The sequence below is a fragment of the Lissotriton helveticus genome, chromosome 3_1 (genome assembly GCF_964261635.1).
Source record: "Lissotriton helveticus chromosome 3_1, aLisHel1.1, whole genome shotgun sequence".
Lineage (NCBI taxonomy): Eukaryota > Metazoa > Chordata > Amphibia > Caudata > Salamandridae > Lissotriton > Lissotriton helveticus.
In genome coordinates, this window is record NC_136061.1 from 154201510 (window position 1) to 154223836 (window position 22327).

Sequence of the window (22327 nt, forward strand, 5' to 3'; positions counted from 1 at the left end):
CCCTGTGCTATACTTCATGTGACTGTCTTCTAATCACTGCATGTTAAATGGTTTACTAATCACTTGCAACTGCAAACACTTGTGATCCAGGTCAAGAAATACATTTATTTTCTAACCTTCAGCCGGAAAGTCTGCATCGGTCCCTTCATTGGACTCTTCACCATGGCTTCCTACAAATAAATACATGAAAATACATGATTCCCAACTTTTGTGTGATTACAAAACATCTTATGGTCACCCTCAATTTCATGCAAAACTTAACTGGTGTGAGAAGGTACATGTAGGCCTTAAGTCTATTAAAATATGATACATCGGTACCAACAGTCTTTGTAGTGTCACAACGTTTTACAATGGGAGGGTAAGGTACCTGATCAATGATGCAATTAACTCCTCAGACCATTTTGGGATGGTGAAGGATTTATTGGTAGGCTATCTTACTGGTAGTGACCATAAGCTTCTTATTCTTTCACTGTCCAGGGTGGTTAAGCTAAGATCTGTGGCACAATAGTTTGCCCCTGTACTGTAAAAATGATCATAGAATAGTGTGGTCTGCCAAATTTAAACGTATTATAAATGGCATGAAGGAGGTGCTAAATGTGCAATCCAACATACCCTTTCATCACACAGGTCAGACTTTTGAAAAATGTGTTTCTTCCATTAGGAATATGGCAGTTGTAGGGTTGGAAAGGGTTAGGGTCATAGAGGACACTGAGTTTTGAGAAGTAAAGGGCTAAAGCAACGGCTAATAAGAAAATAAGAGACATTTAGAGAAGGTGTGAAACAACGGTGCAAGGGCCTAGATGACATTTACTCAGACATCTTAACCCCCAACCTGTGGGCACAGGTCCTGATGTTTAAAGAAATAATTCAGGGCGGGGCATAATATGCCAGATACCTGTAAAGGCAGTATTGGGGTGCATTTATTTAAAAAGGGAGATAGAACCTTGCCCTGTAATTATCACATAATTACACTGTTTGATATCACGAGTAAAATGTATTTGAGGAATCTGCTGGGTCTATTAGAAGATTGGGTGTGTATTGCTAAAACTCGCTCTTTGGCCCAAATGGGCTCACGGAAAGGGTACTCAACTATGGACGGCTGTATGATATAGTCGGCTGAAGAGTATGCCATCAAAAGAAAACAGAAAATAGTATATCTACTAATCAACTGTGTTTGACACCGTAAATGGAACTCTGCTATGGGAAAAGATGGCAAGATGGAACTGTTCACTGGGTCTCTTGAAGTTGGTAGTCCAACTGCATGAGGGCTCATCGACTAAAGTGGAACTGGGAGGGTTAACGAGGGCTTGTCCAAAAAGATCAAAACCCTTAATGGGTTGAGGCAAGGATGTATTCCGGCTCTGTGGTTGTCCTCAATCTACATAGCAGATGCCTTGTGAGTCCTAAATCAGGCCAAGTCATTTCCTCCTAAGCTGGGGGAGCCTATGTCTGTGTGTTTTATGCAAATGACACAGTGTTATTAGATCTAGGGCTGGTCGGTCTGCAAAAGCAACTTGATGCTTTCTCACATTATTGCAAGGAAAATGACTTAAAGATCAACACAGCCAAAACTAAGATCATGGTTTTTCTCAAAAGGCAGCCCCTGGATTTTAGGTCGTGGCTGGGTGGTGTTTAATTGAAGGTGATTAATGAATACAGATATTTAAGCCTGCTATTTAGTCACAATCTAGATTTCGGGACTCATGTCCCGCTGCAGGAATCTAGTACCAGGTAAATTACTAGGGCGCTTCAGAGATAGGATTCTGCTTTGAATCAAGTCTGAAAGAGGCGTATAATGCAAAATAGTTGCTCTATTGTTGAGCGGTTCAGTTTGAAAAATATGTTAAGCACTTGCAAATTATAGAAACAACCATTTGGAAAAATGGTTAGGATTGCTCCCAATAGCCCTTGCAGGTTCACGCTTATCCGAAGGATAATGTAATGGAGCTATGTCATACCACATCTGGCAATCGTAACGACCTAGCATTGCCAGGGCATTGGATGTCTTAATCGTGGTTGCGGGCACAGAAGAAATTCTCCAATCCAGACTGTCAATACATTTGCCATACTTGTCTGGTGGACTAGAAGCTGGTGTATCTTGGTTCTTTCGAGCTGTAGAAGCAATTACTGAAAATGGTCTAGTAGGACCATTAAGGCAAGCCAAAGCTGTATGCGGGGCTCTGTATTGCTTCTCCAGACGAGGTAGCACAACTGGAACGGTAGCAGGTGCCTTCATTAATTTCAGACCAGACAATCAACAATAGATATGGAGTGAACATATTTCCCATGTTGCTCTTTGAAGTCATATAGAAAACTTGGACGATCTACAGAGGTTATTGTTAGGTTGAATTTTTTGGCAGCTCTTTCAATCAACAAATTAAATCTAGAAATATCGTCTGTAGCATCCTGTGGAATCGGCCCATTTACTCCACTTGGGACAATCTTGGCGTCCATCATCCCTTCCATCAACGTATGTTGCTAGCTCACCTTTCTCACTATCTCGGACATAACCGTTTTAAAAAAAGCTGCTTAAAACCTGATTAGTCCGAAACTGACATATCCATTTTAAGATTCCCCTTAAAACCGGTTTTTGTTCTGCATCTAGGGGTATACGCAGGATAGATGGGGACCATTAGCGCTGGGACACTCTGGCTATAGTAGCTGTGCGCTTTATAAATGAACTCATTCATTTATTCTTCTACATCAGAAAAGGTAGAACCATCAGAGTAAACCTCAACTAGGTCTTCCCCATGGAACGAACCCCTTGTGTAGAAAGTGTGTGGGTGAACACTCCAATAGGGCTTGGACCGTGCATACCCAGGACAAAGTAATTGAAAAAAAAAGTTCAGGGAACTCTCCCTTTTACAGGAATTAAGTTGACATTTCAATTTTCTTAATTTATTCCTTTATTGTGCACAAGTTCTTCCATATTGCACCCTAGCACCACGCCAACAGCGTGGAGGCACCACAAGTAGGAATTTGTCCCAAGACTGAATACTACTAGTGGTATATACCAAAGAAGGCCTAATCTGAATGTGTTACCTGCTGAGCCTTGAGAAAGCCCCAGGCTCATTAGCCCTAGGGGGCGAAACATGTGCTGGTTGCCTAGTATTTGTTTATTAACACATCAAGTGGACTTTTTGTATCTATATCAGAACTGGAAGAACCTGTGAGACAATAAAATCAAATGAAGAAAACTGAAATGATGTCATCTTAATTCCTATAAAAGCACCTCGAACTTTTGAGGCCAGAAACTATGCCTGCTCTGGAGGAAGGTGTTCACACCTCCTCCAGCAGGATGGCTAATGATTAAGCATATTCAGGCCAGGAGATTCAAAGCCCCTGCCACCTTTTATATGAAACCTCGGCTTCCCCTAGACCTGGGAGATAAACCCCCCCCTGTACTGAGGCTAATTTGGCACCAGGACAGGCGGGAAATTAGGTATGCAAGTAGGCATGTTCCACATGCAGACTAGTCTGCCCGTAAGGTGCACTACCTGGCGTGTCCCACAAAAGTGTTCCCTCATTTTGTTTTAGGTGGAATTAACAACTCTGGGATAGGGTTAGGACCACTACCCACATGGAGTGGTCATAACAACATATGGGGGGTATAGTAACCCCAGTGGTAAGTAGGCTATTGGCTACTCCCCTTAACGTGCCTAAATGGAGTATTTAGGTGGCACCAATACCAGGGACTCAGATTAGTCTGCCTGAAAGAAGACCAAGAATAGCAAAAGGCGCAAGAACTGTGGACTTTGTTTCTAAACCCTGCCTGCTAGTTTCAAGATGCTAGTCGCTCCAGGAGCCCTTCAGCACCAATATCCAAGGTACCAGAGACCTTGCAGCAGCCAAGGCTTGTTCAGTGTCCAGTATGGACACCAATACCACCAAGACAGACCGACCGAAGTGAGATGCCAGCATCAGAGGTCATCATCGAGAGTGGCCCTATTGCCCTGTTTTGTCCCCATCTCCAGGCCTAAAAAGCAAGAGCCTCCAACGCAAGCAACCCGCCAGACAAAACACCTCTGCATCCGAGCTCCACAGCACGAGTCCGAGCCTACCGACTGTGCACCCTTGCTCCAGGGACCCTCAGGTGTTGAGTCCCCCCCCCCCCCTTTGGGCTCTGACAAACTGGTCCCCCAGTCAACACTTGCAACCTTTTTCTTGATCCAGGTTTCCCAGTCGACTTCAGCTGTAGCGTTCGAGGCTACCCTTGCAACAAGCACCTCTGCACCCGGACACAGCAGGGCAGGTAAAACAAAACAGATGATGGTTTCAAGGACCTTTGTGCCTACTTATCTTAAGTCCAGAAGAACAGTCAAGTAACTCTATTGCAAGCATCTCTATGCAGTGTATGTTTCTCCCATAGGATAACATTACCGTGTTCTGACAGCTGAATGTTCTGTGTTTCTGAAAATCGCTAATCTGAAAAGTACTTACCTCAAATCAAAGATCTTGGTGTGTAAATTATTATAAAAATCTTTTGTTTTTCTAAATTGGTTTCAGATGTCCTTATTGAGTGTTTGCCTCATTTACTGACTGTGTGTGTACCAAATGCCTAACACTCCCCTTTGATAAGCCTAAACTGCTCAACCACACTACCACAGAGCTTTTGACATTTTTTACAGAAAGCCTATATATAAGAACATGGGGCATCTGGGCTATCTGCATAGTGTACCCCTTCCTTAGGTGCTCTACATAGTCAGCTTCCTACAACTAAATACATTTTTCTTCCAATATTAACACAAGGACGTTTTTGGTTCAGACTATCAACTGTTCGTATAAGTTTAGGAAGCCAAAGAATTGTTAGTTTGATTTGAGTGCCATTTTGAATTCCTTCATAAGGATTATGTCACTTACCCAGTAAGCATCTGTTACTGGCATGTTTGTTTTAAGCATATTCAAGTAAAACTTGTCCTTCCCACCTCTATACCCTACCTATCCTAATTGTAAGGCGCTCCGATACCCGCCTGAGTCATGTTTGCTCAATATTAAATAAACAGAACTGTAGATGCATATGCCTTGCATACACCTGCCATCTAGTGTTGGGTCCAGATATTTGAAAGTTGTTTTTCTTCGAAGAAGTCTTTCCAGTCACAAGGTAAGCGGACTCCTCCTTTCGGTGATAGTGCGCATGGGCATCAACTCCATTGTTAAGATTGTTTTCCCACAAGAGGGTGAGTGTAGTTAAGAGTTGTTCATGTGTAAATAATGTAAATAATGAGAAATGCAACAACTACAGGTGTCCGGGGATCACGTGACTCTACAGCTCTACATGCCAAGAACAGATGCTTACTGGGTAAGTAACATAATCCCTTCGCGGCATGTGTACTGTAGATACACATGCTTTGCCTAGACCATATAGGAGTATCCTCCCAAAGCGGTGGCTAACCAGTAGATGTTGCAGTTGTCTCCAAAAGTGTCTTTAGCACTGCTTGGCCTACATTTGCCTCTTGGCGTGCGAATACATCCACATAATAGTGTTTGGTTAAATTTGTGTGGTGTAGACCATGTTGCTGCTTTACAGATGTTCGCTATAGGGATGTTACCTAAAAAGGCCATAGATGTCCCTATTTTGCGAGTGGAATGCGCTCTAAGGGGTATAAAGGTCTTGTATGTTTATGTTGTTTATGTTTACGGATTTATAGAGCGCATGGCTGCCCGTGAGCGTCCCAGCGCTGGTGACAGAACAGATGGGATCGAGGCGGGAATTAATTAGGGGAACAGCCAAGTCTTCAGAAGTTTACGAAACAATAGAAGATTAGGCTGAGCCCGAATGTCGATTGGCAGTGCATTCCCCAGTTTGGAGGCATTGTATGAAAAAAGACGGCCTCCAGACCGGGCCCTCTTGATCCTGGGTATTGAAGTCAGATGAAGGTGAGTGGATCGAAGAGTTCTGTTGGTTTTGTAGGGAACGACGAGGTCCTTTAAGATGGGGGGTGGGAGGGACCTTGCCATGCAGAATTGTGTGGGGAGTGCAAAGGGCCTTAAAATGCACCCTTTCAATTATGGGTAGCCAGTGGAGTGACCTGAGGGCTGGTTTGGCTGAGCAGCGGTTGTTACTGCCCGTAAGAAGCCGGGCAGCGGTATTTTGCACAACCTGGAGCTTCGCCGTTACTTTATTAGGGGCACCGAGGTTAAGGGCATTGCCGTAGTCCAATCGCGACAGAACAAGTCCCTGAATCAGAAGCTTTTTAGATTGGATCGGGAGTAGGGGTAGGATTTTCGAGAAATGCGTAGGAGACCATTCGGGCTTGGGTCTTAAGTGTAAGGCCTTCATCTAACCAAATCCCCAGACTTTTGATGTCAGACTTTGGGATTGGAGGTGGGCCCATACAAGGGGGCTACAAGGTCTCCGGGCAAAAGTGTGATTGATTGCCCAAGACCAGGATCTCCGTCTTATCGCTGTTAAGCTTAAGATGGGCCCTGTCCATCCATCTAGTTATATCCCCAAGACAGGAGTAAAGATCTGTAGGAAGGTGATCCTGTTGACTTAGTGATACAACAAGCTGGGTTTCATCAGCATAGGTCAGGAGCTTAATACCATATGGGGTGGCAATCTTTTCAAGGGGGGGACATGCACACATTAAAAAGCGTGTGGCTCAAAGAAGAGCCCTGGGGGACGCCACAGTGTACAGGAGTTGTCTTAGAGATAAAATTACCATCCACCACTTGAAATGAGCGGTTATGTAAAAAGGATTTGAGCCAGGACAGAGCCAGACTTAGATACCCAAGTTCTCGAGCCGGTGGACCAGCGTGAGATGATTCACGGTCTCGAAGGCCGCACTCAGATCCAGGAGGATCACTGCCACTGATCCCCTTGAGTCTATGATCTTTCTGGCCTCTTCCACAACCGCAATCATTCCGGTCTCCGTGCTCTGGCCAGGGCGAAAGCCCGTCTGTGAGGGTTTAAGTAGATCATTTGTTTCAAGATAGTCAGATAACTGACGGTTAACGTATTTTTCTGCTACCTTGCTGACGCCTGGTAAAAGGGAGATTGGCCGAAAGTTGTTCAATTCCAGAGGGTCCAGATTGGGTTTTTTGATCAGTGCTTTAACGACAGCCCTTTTCCAACTTGGGGGTACAGTGCCCTGCGAGAGGTTAATCAAATTTGCCATGGGTGCGAGAATAACGGGGGTCACTAATTTTAAGATGTTCAAAAGGGGCAGGGTCTAACAGCGAACCGCTTTTAATTGATTGAAAGATGGAGGAAAGGGAGTCTTGTTATAGGAACAAACGTATCCAGATTGGGCTCGGGTTGCGATGACGTTAAACTAGGCGAATCTCGTAAGTCATGGATGCCAGTAGTGTTGTGTAGGGGGAGATGGTTCAAGATTTTTTGGATCTTTGAGTCAAAAAACTCGGCTAGCTCATTACAGAGACTATCCGAGGGATCTACGGGGCAAGGGGGATCAGGCGTTTTTAAAAGCTTTTTCGCAATTTGGAATGTTTCCCTCGACGAGTTGGCAGAAGATCTAATTTTTTCTTCAAAGAATGAGGCTTGTGCCGATTTCAAAGCCTTTTTATACTTGAGAATCATGAGTTTATTGTCCTTCTTCTTGTAGGGATCGAAGTACTTCCTCCATGCCCTTTCAGACATTTTGCAAAGTTTTTTTAGGAGTCGGACTTCCTTAGTAAACCAGGGCGCGGTGGTTTTGCCACGAAGTTTACGGGTGGATGTTCTCGGAAGGACTGTATCCAGTGAGTTTTTAATCCACGTTGAAAACTTAATGTCCGCTGATAGAGGATCCGTCTCACCCGTTAGAGGTGAGAGCTCCAAGATACGCTTCCATTCTTCCGGGTCCAGTTTAGACCATGGGCGTGCAAGCCTAGTGGGGGCTGGTTTGGGGCAATGGATGGCCGCGAATCGCCAATTGAAAGTGGTCTGTCCACGGAACCGGAATAGGTGTGGGTACTTTGATGTCAGGGATGTTGGAAAAAATGGGGTCCAAGAGATGCCCCAGAGTATTAGTGGGCTGGAGGCCCCCCAGATGAAGCTGGTAGGTCACTAGGTCCATTGACAGTTCGGAGGCTAACTTGTCTCCGCCATTGTCAAAGTGGATGTTTAAGTCCCCTAAAATCATAAAGTTAGGGAGGGTTGTGGCCAAGGCCAATGAGTTTTCCAGCAGTGAACTGCAGAATTGTCCCATAGCACCTGGTGGGCGGTAGATAAGAATACCCGAAAGGGATTTGCACGGAGATGCTTGAATGGTAAAGTGGACATTTTCACAGTCAGATAAAAGACTGCCGTGGAGTCGGCAGGAAAGATGGTTTTTGTAAATTATGGCAATTCCTCCTCCCTTTCCCTTTGATCGGTCCAGATGCTGGATGAGGAATCCCAGAGGAAGGGCCTTGACGATGTCTGGGTCTGAGTCAGGCCCTAACCATGTCTCTATTAAGAACGGGATCTCCAGCCGAAGATCCTCTAAGATTATGTGGATTTCCTGCGCATGTTTCGGCAGAGATCTGCAGTTTAGCAGAGCCATGTTCAAAACAGTATAAAGGGGTGGGCTAGGTTCGTCGGTAGCTAGCCTGTAAGGGCAGTGGGAGCAATGAGTGACGGGGCCATCCATTGTGATCGAATGTGCACAAAGGGGTGGGGAGAGCTGTCTCAATTGGAACAATGAGTCCCTAGAATATTCTAGGGAGACCTGGGGGCCGTCCACCAGGGGGCTGTTCTCTAGGCTCGGTCTGGCGCGGACGGGCGCAGACAGGCTTACCTCTGGCGCACCTCCGGCGTGCAATCGGCGTGCCCGCTGCGCTCGTCCGCTGCGCGGACGATGGGTGGTGTGCATTTTGTAGTATGGGGCCGTAATCGTCCTCAACACTAGACCGGCGCTACACCTAAGATGGCGCCTATGCTAACGCGCTAGAATGCCTGGTCCCGCGTCTCAAGTGGCCCAAATCGGCCGCCTGAAACCGCGTGCACCCTCTGAAAGAACGAGTGCAAGTGAGGGGAAGGCAAGGTGATTTTATAAGAATGCACACAAAACACAACGTTTTACAGTTTTAAAAGCGATCTAAAGGCACCATAGACAGTAGCTTACCAATTTAAAAATTCTATCCCTGACTCTCGGCTTCCGCCTCGAGAGTCGCAGTTCTATCCCTTTTCTATAGCTTTTGTGTAGCAAGTACGAATGCACTTAACAATCTATCTGCAAATGACAGATTTAGAAATGAGATTGCCTTTGTGAGGTGGTGTAAATGAATCAAACAGTTGCTTTCAATATAATACAATAGAGCTCTTCTGACATCAAGTGTGTGTTTAGAGCCGTTCTGCTACTGAATCAGGTTGAGGTAAGAACATATGTAACTCAATTGATTGGTTGATATGGAAAGCAGAAACCACTTTGGGAAGAAATCTGGGATTGGTGCAAAGAACGACCCTATCTTTATGGAGTTGAAAGAAGGTTTCTTCTAAGGTTAATGCCTGTAGCTCACAAACTCTCCTTAATGAAGTTATTGCAATGAGGAATGCAACCTTCCATAAGAGAAACTGTATACACTTGTGTAGTGGTTCAATAAGTCTTGCAAGTACAAAATTAAGATTCCAGACAAGTGCCGGGGGAATTCTCGGTGGTATAACTCTTTGAACCTTACCACAAATTTAATGATAGGAACATTGAACAAAGACAAATGCTGTCTGTTTTCCAAATACGTAGCTTCTGCTGCAAGATGCAACCAAATTGATGTGTAAGCTAGCCCACACTGCTGTAGGTGAAGAAGGTAACAAACAATGCTCTGAACAGAAGCATTCAGAGGTAGAATTGTATTACAGTAGACAAATTGTTTCCATTTTGCTGCATAGCAAGCTCTGCTAGTAGGTTTTCTTACTTCTTTCAGAATAATCAAACAGTCTGGTAGCAAATTTAAATTTAAATATCCAAACTCAACTTCAGGTGCCAAACCGCTAAGTTGCACTCCTTGGGATGTGGATGCTTGACTTCTACTTGGATCTGAGTGAGGAGACTGGAGGTGAGATGCAGCTTTTGATGAGGAACTACTGAGAGCTCTAACAGGGTCGTGTACCACGGTTGACTGGTCCATGTGGGAGCTACTAGAATCATGTGTGACAGATGTTTACCTGAGCTTCCAAACCAGAAATGGAAGGAGAGGGAGAGGCTGAAAAGCATAGGCAAATATCCCGGACCAATCCATCCATAGGGCATTGCCTGTGGCTAGAGGGAGTGGGAACCTGGATGTAAAGTTTGGGCATTGTGAGTTGCCTGCTGTGGTCAACAGATCGATGTGAGGATATACCCATTGTTGAAGGTCTGGAAGGAGAATTTGGGGTTGAAGTTCCCACTCGTGTATTTGCGGTCTGCTGAGGATCTCGGAAATTGGATTGTTCACTCCTGGGAGGTGTTCTGCCAGAAGGTGAATCTTGTGATGGATTGTCCATTTCCAAATTGTCTGGGAGAGTTGTGACAATTGGAGAGTGTGTGTCCCCCATTGTTTTTGTACATAGTACATCGCTGTAAAGTTGTCCATGCGGACCAGGACAACTTTGGTTGTGAGATGAGACCAAAATGCTTTCAGCCCTAGAAATACTGCTAGAAGCTCTAGATAGTTGATGTGGAGTTGTTTGTGTTTGTCGTCCCAGAGATCCTGAATTGTCTAATGATGAAGCTGTGCGCCCCAACCCGTGAGAGATGCGTCTGCTGTTGGCACGACTTGTGGAACAAGGGTCAATGAAAAACACTTTTGATAAATTTTGTGGGTTTCACCACTGCAAAGCACGATGGGTGCTGTCTACCAACACTAGATTTGTTTACTGACCCTATGACTGATTCCACTGAAGTGCTAATCATTCCTGTAGTGGACGCATGTGTAATCTTGCATGAGGCACTATTGCAATGCACAACACCATCATTCCCAGTAACTGTATGAAAGTCCTAGCTGGCAATGTTTGGTTGGTTTGGAATTGCAGCAATAGAGTTTGTATATTAGAAATTCTGGCTGCATTAGGGAAGGCTAGAGCCATGTGAGTATTGAGAGCGACTCCCAGATAGGATTGTATCTGGGAAGACTGTAGGTGAGACTTTTGAATATTGACCGTGCAACCTAATTTGGGGAGTAGGTGTAGTGTGGTCTGAGAATGTTCTAAACACTTTTGGTGTGCGCTGGCTTTGATGAGCCAGTCGTCTAGGTACGGGAAGACATGAATTTGCTGTCTCCTGAGATGAGCTGTAACTACTGCTAGACATTTTGTGAACACTCTGGGAGCAGTAGTTACTCCGAATGGTAGTACTTTGAACTGACAGTGTTTACCGGCTATCACAAATCGGAGATATTTGCGATGAGCTTGATGAATGGGAATGTGAAAACAGGTGTCTTAAGTCTAGTATGGACATAAACTAGCCCCTCTGTAGAAGTGGAAGGACCTGTTGAAGCGTTACCATATGGAAATGTTCTGATAGTATTTATCTGTTTAACTCTCGGTGATCAAAAATTTGTCTTAATGATCTGTCCTTTTTGGGGATCAGAAAATAAAGAGTGTAATCCCCTGAACCTTGGTATTGTAATGGAATTGGTTCTATGGCTCCCTTCTCTAAGAGAGATTGGACCTCTTGTTTGAGTAGCTGTAAGTGGTACGACGACAGTTTGTGAAGGCGAGGTGGAATGTTTGGTGGATAGGTGGTGAGCTCCAGACAATAACCATGTTGGATGGTCAAGCACACATTGGTCTGTTATAGATTTTCCAAATGGGGAGAAACTGTTGAAGTCTCCCCCAACAGGTGTTAAGTGATCTGGGGAAGTGTGGGCAAGTCACTTTTTGTTAAAGTAAGGGGCACCTTTACCCCTACCCTTGGAATGGTTTCCTCTATATCCTCCTCTATAGAAACTTCTAGAGGGAGAGGGTTAATTGTTGCCTTTATAAGAGGAAGCATTAGAATCGGAGGATGTTTTGGACCCTGTTTTGTAAAATGAGAAGCGAAAGGAGGCTCTACAGGATGGGGACTGGAGCGCTTCCATTGGATTTTGCTACTTCAGTGTCCTCCTTCATTTTCTCTAATGACTGGTCGACTACAGGACCAAACAGTCATTGCTTTCTAAAAAGGGGTGTTCAAAATGGACTGAAGACCTACCGGCTTAGACCCAGATTCTTAGCCATGCATGCCTTCTAAGGAGAATTCTGGTATTGATCTCTCTAGCTGTGGTCTCAGCTGCATCTAAAGCACATACGATTGAGGAGTTAGAGAGGAGTTTCCCTTCTTCAACTAACTGCTACGCTTTACTTTTGTGTTCATCTGGGAGATATTGGAGCAGTTACTTCATCTAATTCCAGTGTGCCATGTTATATCTAGCTAGTAGACCCTGTGTGTTTGCGATGCGCCAGTGGTTAGCAGCATTTTGCCAAGGCATCAATAAGTTTAGATTTCTTGTCTGGGGGAAGTACATCCGCAGAGGTTTGTGAATTTAGGGAGTCAAGAGGTAATTGTCTTTGAATAAATACAGGATCTGATGGTGAGGGTTCATTTTTTTCATCTTCTCTTGGAGTTAAAGTACATGTTCAGACAGGGTCTTTAAAAATATCATCTGCATACTTCATCATGCCTTTAAGCATAGGGACTGTTTTACTTGACCTGTGTGTGGACTCTAGTGTTTAAAAAAAAAAAAGCCCTCTTCTAATTCTCTTTATGTAAGGCTACCCTGTGATACTCTGCTGCTCTAGTAATGAGCTGTTGGTAAGCCATGCTATCGTGTGGTGGTGATGGCTTTGCAGGGTAAAGGTCTGGGTCATTGTCTACTGGAGGGTCAATGGTGTTATCATTCAATGGGTCTACAGGTAAATGAGTATCATCATCATCACCATGCTCTCTATCTGGATCTGAATCTGGAGATCCCTGAGGTGTTATATGCAAGGGATCTTCAATTAACTGTGAAGAAGATGGAGGAGGAGGAGGAGGAGGAGGAGGAGGAGGAGGAGGGGGGGGGGGTTGTTGGGCAGGATAAACAAAGCTGGTAGCCATGTCCTTCTTCAGAAGGATCTTGCAGTGTCCGCTAAAGGAAGTTTGTGTTATGCTGGTGTTTTAGCAGAAATGTGTCCAGTATAAGGATTCATATAAATCTTTCTGCTTAGGATCCAATTTGTTCTTAAGAATGTCTAAAATTGGTTCTGCAGGCTTGAAGACACGGTCTTTAGATTGTGGCGTTAAAATGGACTGGTCTTATAATTTATGGTTTTATAATGTATAACTTACTTTTTCTTTTTGTATTACTTACTTATTTACGTGCGTTCTCTGTATTACTTTTTTCTTTCTCTAAAAATTCAACAAAAATGATTTGAATTTTTAAAAAATGGACCGGTCTTTAGGTTTCAGCTCCAAAGCTTGTTTTTGCTTCAGAGTGGAGGATTTCGGCTCCTAAACAGATTTGTCCTTGAAACTTGATGGTTTCGGATCCGAAAGGAATTTTCGGTTGACTCGGTCCTAAGCCGGAAGACTTGACTGTTCGTTCCGGTGCAGAGTCGAGAGACGGGGTGTCGGAAAGATTGTCTTAGCGCCGACCTTGGCCAGAAAGCAGAGGTGGCATAGCTTTATGTGTTTTGGAAGAGGATTTATGGGGCATGGGGTCTTTGGTACTCACAGCACTTTGTCCCAGAGGCAGACCTTCAGAATCCAGATCGAGCTCGGAATCAGACTCTGGTACAGATAAGGCCTCTTCTTCCTCTGTGGCATACAGTTTTCTTGGATCAAAACAATATACAAGTGCCGCAGTCTTCCTCCTTGTGCTCCAGAGGGAGGCACAAGTTACAAACTTGATATAGGTCGGTGCGAGGGTACTTGGCGTGGCACCCATGACAGATTTTGAATGAAGTCCGTTCCATCGGCACAAGGGTGGCCTGATGCGGCTAGGCCAGACGGCAGCTCACGAGGTTGGATTGAAAATTTGAGAATTTATTGAGATATTCGATACGCGGAGAACAAGGCAACGCATACGGAACAAATACAGGCGAGGATTGGAGTGAATTGCACACTGAGGAGAACCCGAAGAGCGATTTCGAACCGGAGCGCAGCAATACATGTCCGAACCAGATGGCGGAAAAACACTAACAATGGAGTTGATGCCCATTCGCACTATCACCTCGTGACTGCAAGTTTTTTCTTCGAAGTCATCTTTCCAAACAACCGGACCCAACACTAGATGGCAGGAGTATGCAAAGCATGTGTATCCACAGCGCACATGCCTCGAACAACAATTTACAATAAACATACTACCTAAAATCGTGCTTTTACAAGACTTTCTTTCAAACCTACTTAGTCAATGTTTCATTTGATAAGTTGTGATAAGATGGCTCGTTTGTGATTATAACAATATTTATTCACAACATGCATTAAAATAAAGGGTAAAGACTTTTTGGAAATTACCTTGTGTGCTATAGGAATAGTAGTCAGGATCGTCACTTTCCTCCTTTACAGTAACAGCGATAGTTGTGCCTTAAAACAAACAGAAGAATTTATGAGAAGAAAAAAACATGCAGAAGAAATTAGCAGGTACCCGTTTAGGCAAACAACTTTGGGGCAAAGGAACAAGATACTTTCAGTCAAAAACCTTTTATTGTTGGTATCCTGAAGATTAACCAGCTTTTCAAATATTATAACCTTTAATGCCAGCTGTGGATTCTAGGCTGTTCCAAAATAACTGCTCTTGCTTATCGTATGGGTCACCAGACGTGCTAAAGATTCAAAATTGCACTAACTGGCATCTTTAAGATCAGTTCTGCATAATTTCCCCACTTGACATGGAATAAAATAATCATATAGGAAAACTTAATCACCAGAACACAAGTTGGGAGACAGGAGAGCAAAGGATGAATTTGTTGGAACCAGATGCGGTAAGTGATGGCAAAACCAGCCTCATTCAAGCATCCTTATCCAACCGATAGACAGCAATTTTGGCCTCTGCCCATTCCTAACAAAAGTAGAGATGGGCACCCTTTTGCACAGCTATGGATTGCCTAATAGTATGCCTGTATTCCTTCTGGACTCGCAGTGTTTCACAAACTGAGGGTAGCGAGTTGATTTTTGGTTGGTCGCAAACTTTCAAGCTATACATATAGATGCCTTTAATTCTGGATTTTTCTGATCATATTTGCTACGCTTAAAAGAGGTCAAATGACAGGTTATGTCTTATGACAAACTTATGATTTATAGTTTAACACTGCGATTATCGTTTAAACCTCCTCTTGCTTTGCAGTCAGAGAAAAAAAAGTAAAGTGAATTATGTCACAATCTTGCTGGTGTACAGGGATTGTGAAAGGAAAGGCTAGGTTGCCATTTTTTGTAACACACAAACAAATATAAATACCTGTAAATTAACTCTAAACATTCAGCAGTTAATAAAGCACAATTTACGAACTTTTTGTAATTCTGAAGTGTGATGGAAAACATATTTTAATAGGATCAAAAAAAATCAGGACACTTTACTTGGTGATTCCAAAATGACGAGTATTCACTGAAAATGTATTTGTGCAATATAGTTTTATCAGTAAAACTGTAGGTCCCTGCAAATGTAGTGGCCATTTCAATGGAAAATGCGCTGTCTGTAAAGGACATTGTGCTATGATACAATACTCTAGTTACATTAAAAAAAAAAAGCTTGCCTCACGTCCATTGAAGCTAGTTGGATCGCAAAACTTTGTGGTCCTAAAAACTGTGTCATGGTTCAAAACAATTTGGGAAGCACTCTTCTAGGGCATCCTTTTTAATGATCTGCCTATAAAGGGGGTATATATTTATTTACCTGTACACCTAAGGGGGAGTGTGCACAATTATTCCTCCTTATTACAGGTCTGTCCAGTCCCCCATAAGTGGGGTCCCTGGTGTGAGTCTTCCTTAATGATGAAAGTATTTTGTGCATAACTGCAAGAGAATATGGATTTTTATTAAGGCCTCTGGCTTGCATGACCCAGTTACTATCGATCCATACACCCAAAAGCTAAGTTACCATGCGTGTGGAGTGAGGATTACCCCATCTATTGAGTTCTGTCAGCTTCCCTGTTCTGAGAAACTCCTACCAGTCCCAATTGCCAAGCACCTTTGGCTCTGTGGGCTGCACCAGTCTTGGTTCAATTGACCTCCTGAACTGTACCAGTTCCGACTGGCTGGTCTAATGCCTACCTTCACACAGAGTACAGGAAACATGTAGACCTTCATAAAGGAACAAGCTGGCCTTTCTATTGTTAAGAGGTCGTTTCTGGTATTTGAATAAATGCCATGAAGGGTTTCTACTTCATTAGTCTTCTAGAGGACTATACAGACTAGTACTGAGCAATGTTGAAAGAGGCACAACCGTGAGAAGCTGCACTGCCAGTTTGTTACCTAAAATGCCAAAAAACATGACTTAAGGCCCAACTGTCTGAAGATTTGCAAATTCTTCTGCTACGTAAGTTGTGCAGCAGTACTATTTCCCAGCCACCTCATGGCTACAGTAGAATGTTTAGTCATGCCACTAAATCCTGCTTACCTTTCAAGCATGGGTACAGAGAGATCTTTTGAGCCACTTGGGGGTGCATACCAAGAAAATACCTGTCAGCAAAAGATGAAGGACTCCCGCTTACAACACCTTTTAGATGAAGAGGAGTGACCTTAGTGCCACTATTGGAGGAAGATGAGCGGCCTAAGTGACAACAAGCTTGTACGGATTTGGCTTTTCTACTAAGCTGCTTATTCGTGATTTCTAAATTAATCATGTTTGCTTTCCTAGTATTAGTTGATCAGGGTAACCCTTGATGTAGCCGCTCCTTAACATTAAAATATACAGCCATATGCAGCAACGCAGTACAGAATTTATGAATTAGGAAATCATTCTGGGAAACTGCTTTACTGGCTTGCACATAGAGAAATTTACTGGAGGTTGATGCCATGCATAAACAATTCGGTGAGGCAAAACTTAGCCATCCCTCCCTGAATTATGGAGTAATTTGCTTCCTACAACCACTGACAATATGTCACACATGAACATTTCATTTGCAAAACTAAGTAACCCAGTTATTGAAGACTGAATGCCTATATTTTCAAATGAGAACCACCAGATAACTAGACCAGCCTTGTTTCCAAGGAAGACATTTTGGAGACCCTCAATACCATGTCTATGCATCAAAACTCTGGACCTAATGGAGGCAAGATTGAATTAAATTTGTTTTAAGATATGCATCGCTATGGACTTCATTCCTATTGGTGCTATACAAAGTGTCTTTCCGGCATGTATCGGTAATCAACCTTGAAATAAAGGACATGGTTATGCATAGTCTTGCACACAAGATAGTGAAGTCTGCAAAAGAGTCCCTTCAGGCTAGCTTAGGACCTTGTAGATTAATATCAGAAATGAATATGCTACTTACCAGTATGCATCTGTTCTTGGCATGTAGGGCTGCTGACATTCATATCTATAGCATAGATCGCCGCCTAGTGTTGGGTCCGGATGATTGCACCTTGTTGTCCTGGAAGAGTCTTCGAAGTATCACGAGATAGGTGGCTCCTCCCCTGGACTACAGTGCGCATGGACATCGACTCCATCCCCAGATTGTTTTTAGCCATTGTGGCAAAGATGGAGTGTAATAGTGTAAGCGATGGCCATGCTGAATATTGAATGCAAGAAAAGTCTGCAGCCGCTACGGGCGCCGGGGAGGAGGGCGGGCGATATGAATGTCAGCAGCCCTACATGCCAAGAACAGATGCATACTGGTAAGTAGCATATTCAGTTCGAGGCATGTGGGCTGCTGAATTCATATCTATAGCATAGAATACATAGCAGTCCCTCCAGTAACGGCGGCTGCCCGTGCCAGCTGCAGAAGTCTGAAAAAGTGTTCTAAGAACAGCCTGTCCTACAGCTGCCTGCTGTTTGGAATGCACATCTACACAGTATTGTTTGGTAAACGTGTGTGGTGTAGACCATGTGGCTGCTCTACAAATGTCTTCCAAAGGAATATTACCTAGGAATGCCATGGAGGCCCCCAACTTGCGTGTGGAGTGTGCCCTGGGGGGACCGTTAAAGTGCGCTTAGCTTTCTGATAGCAAATCTGAATACACTTAACGATCCACCTGGCTATTCCTGCTTTGGAAATGGGGTTGCCTTTGTGCTGGGCTGAGAGGCAACAAAGAGTTGTTGTGTTTTCCTAAAATCTTTCGTTCAGTCAATGTAGTACATTAATGCCCTTTTGACATCAAGCGTGTGGAGCATCCTTTCCGCCACCGTTTCAGGGTTTGGAAAGAATGCGGGCAGTTCGATGGGTTGATTGACATGAAACTGCGACACTACCTTAGGAAGAAACTTGGGGTTAGTGCGCAGCACCACCCTGTTTGAATGAATTTGAATAAACGGCTCTTGTATTGTGAGCGCTTGCAGCTCACTAACACGTCTCAGAGACGTGATGGCAATGAGAAAAGCCACTTTCCATGTCAAGAATTGAATCTCACATGAATGTAGAGGCTCAAACGGGGGACCCATTAATCTGGTGAGGACCACATTGAGGTTCCACACAGGAGCTGGTGGGGTCCTGGGAGGGATGACCCGCTTCAGACCTTCCAGAAATGCTTTAATGGCAGGCACCCTGAAAACAGGGATGCTGCCTGTTTTGGAGATAAGCCGCTATGGCGGACAAGTGTATCCGAATGGAAGCATATGCTAGATTGCATTTGTAAAGATGTAACAAATAGCAGATGATATTAGGAATGGATGCATCTAGCGGGTTGATATGGTGTTCTGTACAGTAAATGACAAACCACTTCCATTTTGCCGCATAGCAAGCTCTGGTAGTGGGCTTCCGTGCCTCCCGGATGATGTCCATGCATTCAGGAGGCAGGTTAAGGTAGCCAAACTCTAAGACCTCAGGAGCCAGATCGCCAGATTAAGCTGTTGCGGATCTGGATGCTGAATGTCGTCATTGTTCTGCGTCAAGAGCCTGGGTGTGAGGTGCAGCCTTTGATGCGGTACCACGGAGAGTTCTAGAAACGTGGTGCACCATGGTTGGCGTGCCCACGTTGGAGCAACCAGGATAAGCGTCATCGAGTGTTGCTTTAGCTTTCGTGCCACCAGCGGAATGAGAGGTGCTGGGGGAAAAGCGTACGCAAATCTGCCTGACCAGTTCATCCATATCGCATTGCCCTGCGACTGTGGGTGAGGGAACCTGGCGGCAAAGCTTTGGCATTTTGCGTTTTCCCATGTGGCAAACAGGTCTATCTCTGGATGACCCCACTGCTGGAAGTACGGGCGGAGTACTGATGGATGCAACTCCCACTCGTGCATCTGGTGGCTGAACCTGCTGAGCAGATCCGCCATCTGATTGTCGTTGCCCGGGAGGTGTTCCGCCATGAGGAAGCCTCTGAATGGCCCACTTCCACATGCTCGGAGCCAGATGAGACAACTGTGGAAAGTGCGTACCTCCCTGTTTCTGGATGTAGTACATGGCTGTCATGTTGTCCGTCCGGATCAACACGACTTTGTTGCACAGATGTACCTTGAAGGACTGGATTGCCATGAAGATTGCCATCAGTTCTAGGTAGTTGATGTGCATCTTCTTTTGCTGCGTCGTCCACAGTCCCTGCACCGTGTGGTGGAGCACATGAGCTCCCCAACCCTGGAGAGAAGCGTCCGTTGTTAGGATGATCTGTGGAACAGGCTCTTGGAACGGTCGGCCCTTGCAAAGGTTGTGTGGATTCCACCAATGCAGAGTTGTATGCCCGACCGGTCACCAACACTAGGTCTCTCAACTGTGCTTGAGCTGAGTCCACTGATGCGCCAAGCATTCTTGGAGCGAACGCATATGCAACCGTGCGTGCGGGACTATGAAGATGCAGGAGGCCATCATGCCTATCAACTGCATGAACACTTTCGTTGGGAGTGAGTGTTGCGATCTGAACCTCTGGATTAGCGACTGGATGTTGTCGATCCTCGCTGGGTGTGGCTGAGCTGTGGCTGCCAGAGTATTTATCGTCGCGCCCAAATACTGCCGCACATGGGCTGGCTGAAGGTGCGACTTTGGATAGTTTAGTGAAAACCCCAGACTGTGAAGGAGGTGAATGGTGTGGGACATGTCTGCGGCGCACTGCTGGGCCGACTTGGCTTGAACCAGCCAGTCGTCCAGATAAGGGTAGACATGTATGCTCTGTCTCCTGAGGTGCGCCGCTACTGTCGCCAGACATTTTGTGAACACTCTGGGGGCAGTGGTCACTCCGAAAGGGAGGACCTTGAACTGGTAATGCCGGTTTTGGATGGTAAACCTGAGGTATTTCCTGTGGGATGGATGGAGTGGTATGTGAAAGTAAGCATCCTTGAGGTCCAAGGTTGCAAGGAAGTCTCCCTGGTTTAACAATGGAAGAACCTGCTGCAGTGTTAACATGTGGAAGTGTTCTGAAAGAATGTATTGGTTTAGTGGGCGTAGGTCTAGAATTGGTCTGAGTGAGCCGTCCTTCTTTGGGATTAAGAAGTACAGGGAATAAACCCCTGTGCCTTCTTCCTCCACCGGCACGAGCTCGACTGCGCCTTTTTGCAGCATCACAAGAACCTCTTGCTGCAATAAGTGCAAGTGCTCTGCTGACATAGGACGTTGTCTTGGGGGTAATGTTTGGTGGAGTGGATGTCCGCTCCAAACAATAGCCGAACTGGATAAGTTTCCTGACCCACCTGTCTGTGGTGATGGACTTCCAGACTGGCAGGAACTGTTGGAGTCTCCCCCCGATAGGTGTTGGATGGTCGGGGGGCAGTGACAGGGAGTCACTGTTTGTTTGTGGCAGAGGAACGGGAACTGTTGTTGCCTCTGCCTCTACCCTTGGCACAGTTTCCTCTGTATCCACCTCTGCCCTGCTTGGTGTAAGAGGATTGTGCACCACTTTTATTGAATGGCGTCTGCTGCGACATGTGTCCTCTGTTAACACCTCGACTGCCTGAGTGTTCCCTCTAAATTGCTGTGACTGGAGAGCACCCATGGACTTGGCAGTCTCAGTATCTTTTTTGATCTTTTCCAGGGTGGTGTCCACCTCTGGACCAAATAACCTGTCTGGGTTAACCGGCTGGTTGAGGATAGTAGTCTGTATTTCTGGCTTGAACCCTGAGATGCGGAGCCATGCCTGACGCCTCAACATCACACTAGTATTGATTGCTCTTTCTGCCGTGTCCGCAACGTCCAGCGCACACTTTATAGCAGCGTTGGAGATGAGCTTTCCCTCCTGGATTAGCATTTCAGCTCCCTCTTTAAACTGGTCTGGAAGGTGTTGCAACAGCTGCTCTAGGGTGTCATAGTGTGCCCTATCGTATCTGGCCAACAGTGCCTGCGTGTTTGAGATGCGCCAGATGTTGGCCGCCTGAGCTGCTACTCTCTTCCCCGATGCCTCCAGCACTTTTGACTCTTTGTCTGGGGGAGGAGCTTCACCCGTGGTTTGGGAGTTTTCCCTCTTGCGGGCATTCGAGACCACCAAAGAGTCCAGAGGCAACTGGCCCCTAATGTAGGTTGGGTCGCCAGGTGCCGGTCTGTATTTTTTCTCTATCCTAGGGTTGACAACCCTTGATCTCGTGGGTTCCTTGAAAATGTCTGCTGCATGCTTAAGGACCCCTTTGAGCATCGGAAGAGTCTTGACAGTTTTTTCAGCAGTGGAGAAAGTGTCAAAAAGGAAGTCAACCTCCACAGGGTCAGCATGCATCTCCACTTTATGGTTTGTAGCTGCCCTTTCAATTAAGGCATTAAATGCAGCAGAATCTTCAGTGGGAGACGTTTTAACGTTATAAATCTGAGGGTCATGGGATGTTTGCTGGTCCTGATCACCTGTGTCCATCCATGAGTCCTGTTGCTCATCAGGCTCTGTGTGCGCAGGAAAGTTGTACTCCTCATCCTGCTCCCCTTCACCTCCATCAGAGTAAGTGGGTGAAGGTGTTGCACTCCTCCTAGGCTGTGGAAGAATCTGTTCAACCAGTACTGGTGTGTCTGGCGCAGGCTTTTTGCGCTTTAGAGGAACTGTAAATGACTGCAGAGGCTGTGATGTTATTTTCCTCTTGTAAAGCGTGAGCTTCCCGGTGTCGGCATCGATGAAATGCTCCGACCCTTCTTCCAATAAAGGTTGTCGATGACTCAAACTCCCACCTGGGCGAGTTGGCTTCGACCCTTCAGAGTCTTTGGGCACCGACCGTGGTGCGAAGGCCTTCGGTGCCACCTTAGGCGGTAACGTGTAGAGAATCGGCATGGAAGTCTTCTTCGGTGGGTCAGACGGCTTCGGTGCGGAAGGCGTTTTCGGTTCCGATGCTGAAGCCTTGTCCCTAATCCGCTTGAGGGAGTCCGAGACCTGCTTCGTAAAGGAAGCGGACGGTTTCGTCGACCCGGCCGACGACCTTG

At 45.3% G+C, this 22327-nt stretch overlaps 1 protein-coding gene across 8 annotated transcripts in view; it reads right to left on the bottom strand.

Moving 5' to 3' along the window:
• Positions 1–22327, bottom strand: part of GTF2I (general transcription factor IIi) — a 1750178-nt gene that overhangs the window by 1311587 nt on the left and 416264 nt on the right. For all 8 annotated transcript variants that reach the window (XM_078679426.1, XM_078679427.1, XM_078679425.1 and 5 more), the window contains exons 9-10: positions 14373–14441; positions 117–170 (exon numbers count right to left, since the gene is read on the bottom strand). In XM_078679426.1, coding sequence (XP_078535552.1) covers positions 117–170; positions 14373–14441 — 123 coding nt within the window. The remainder of the gene's footprint in view (positions 1–116; positions 171–14372; positions 14442–22327) is intronic.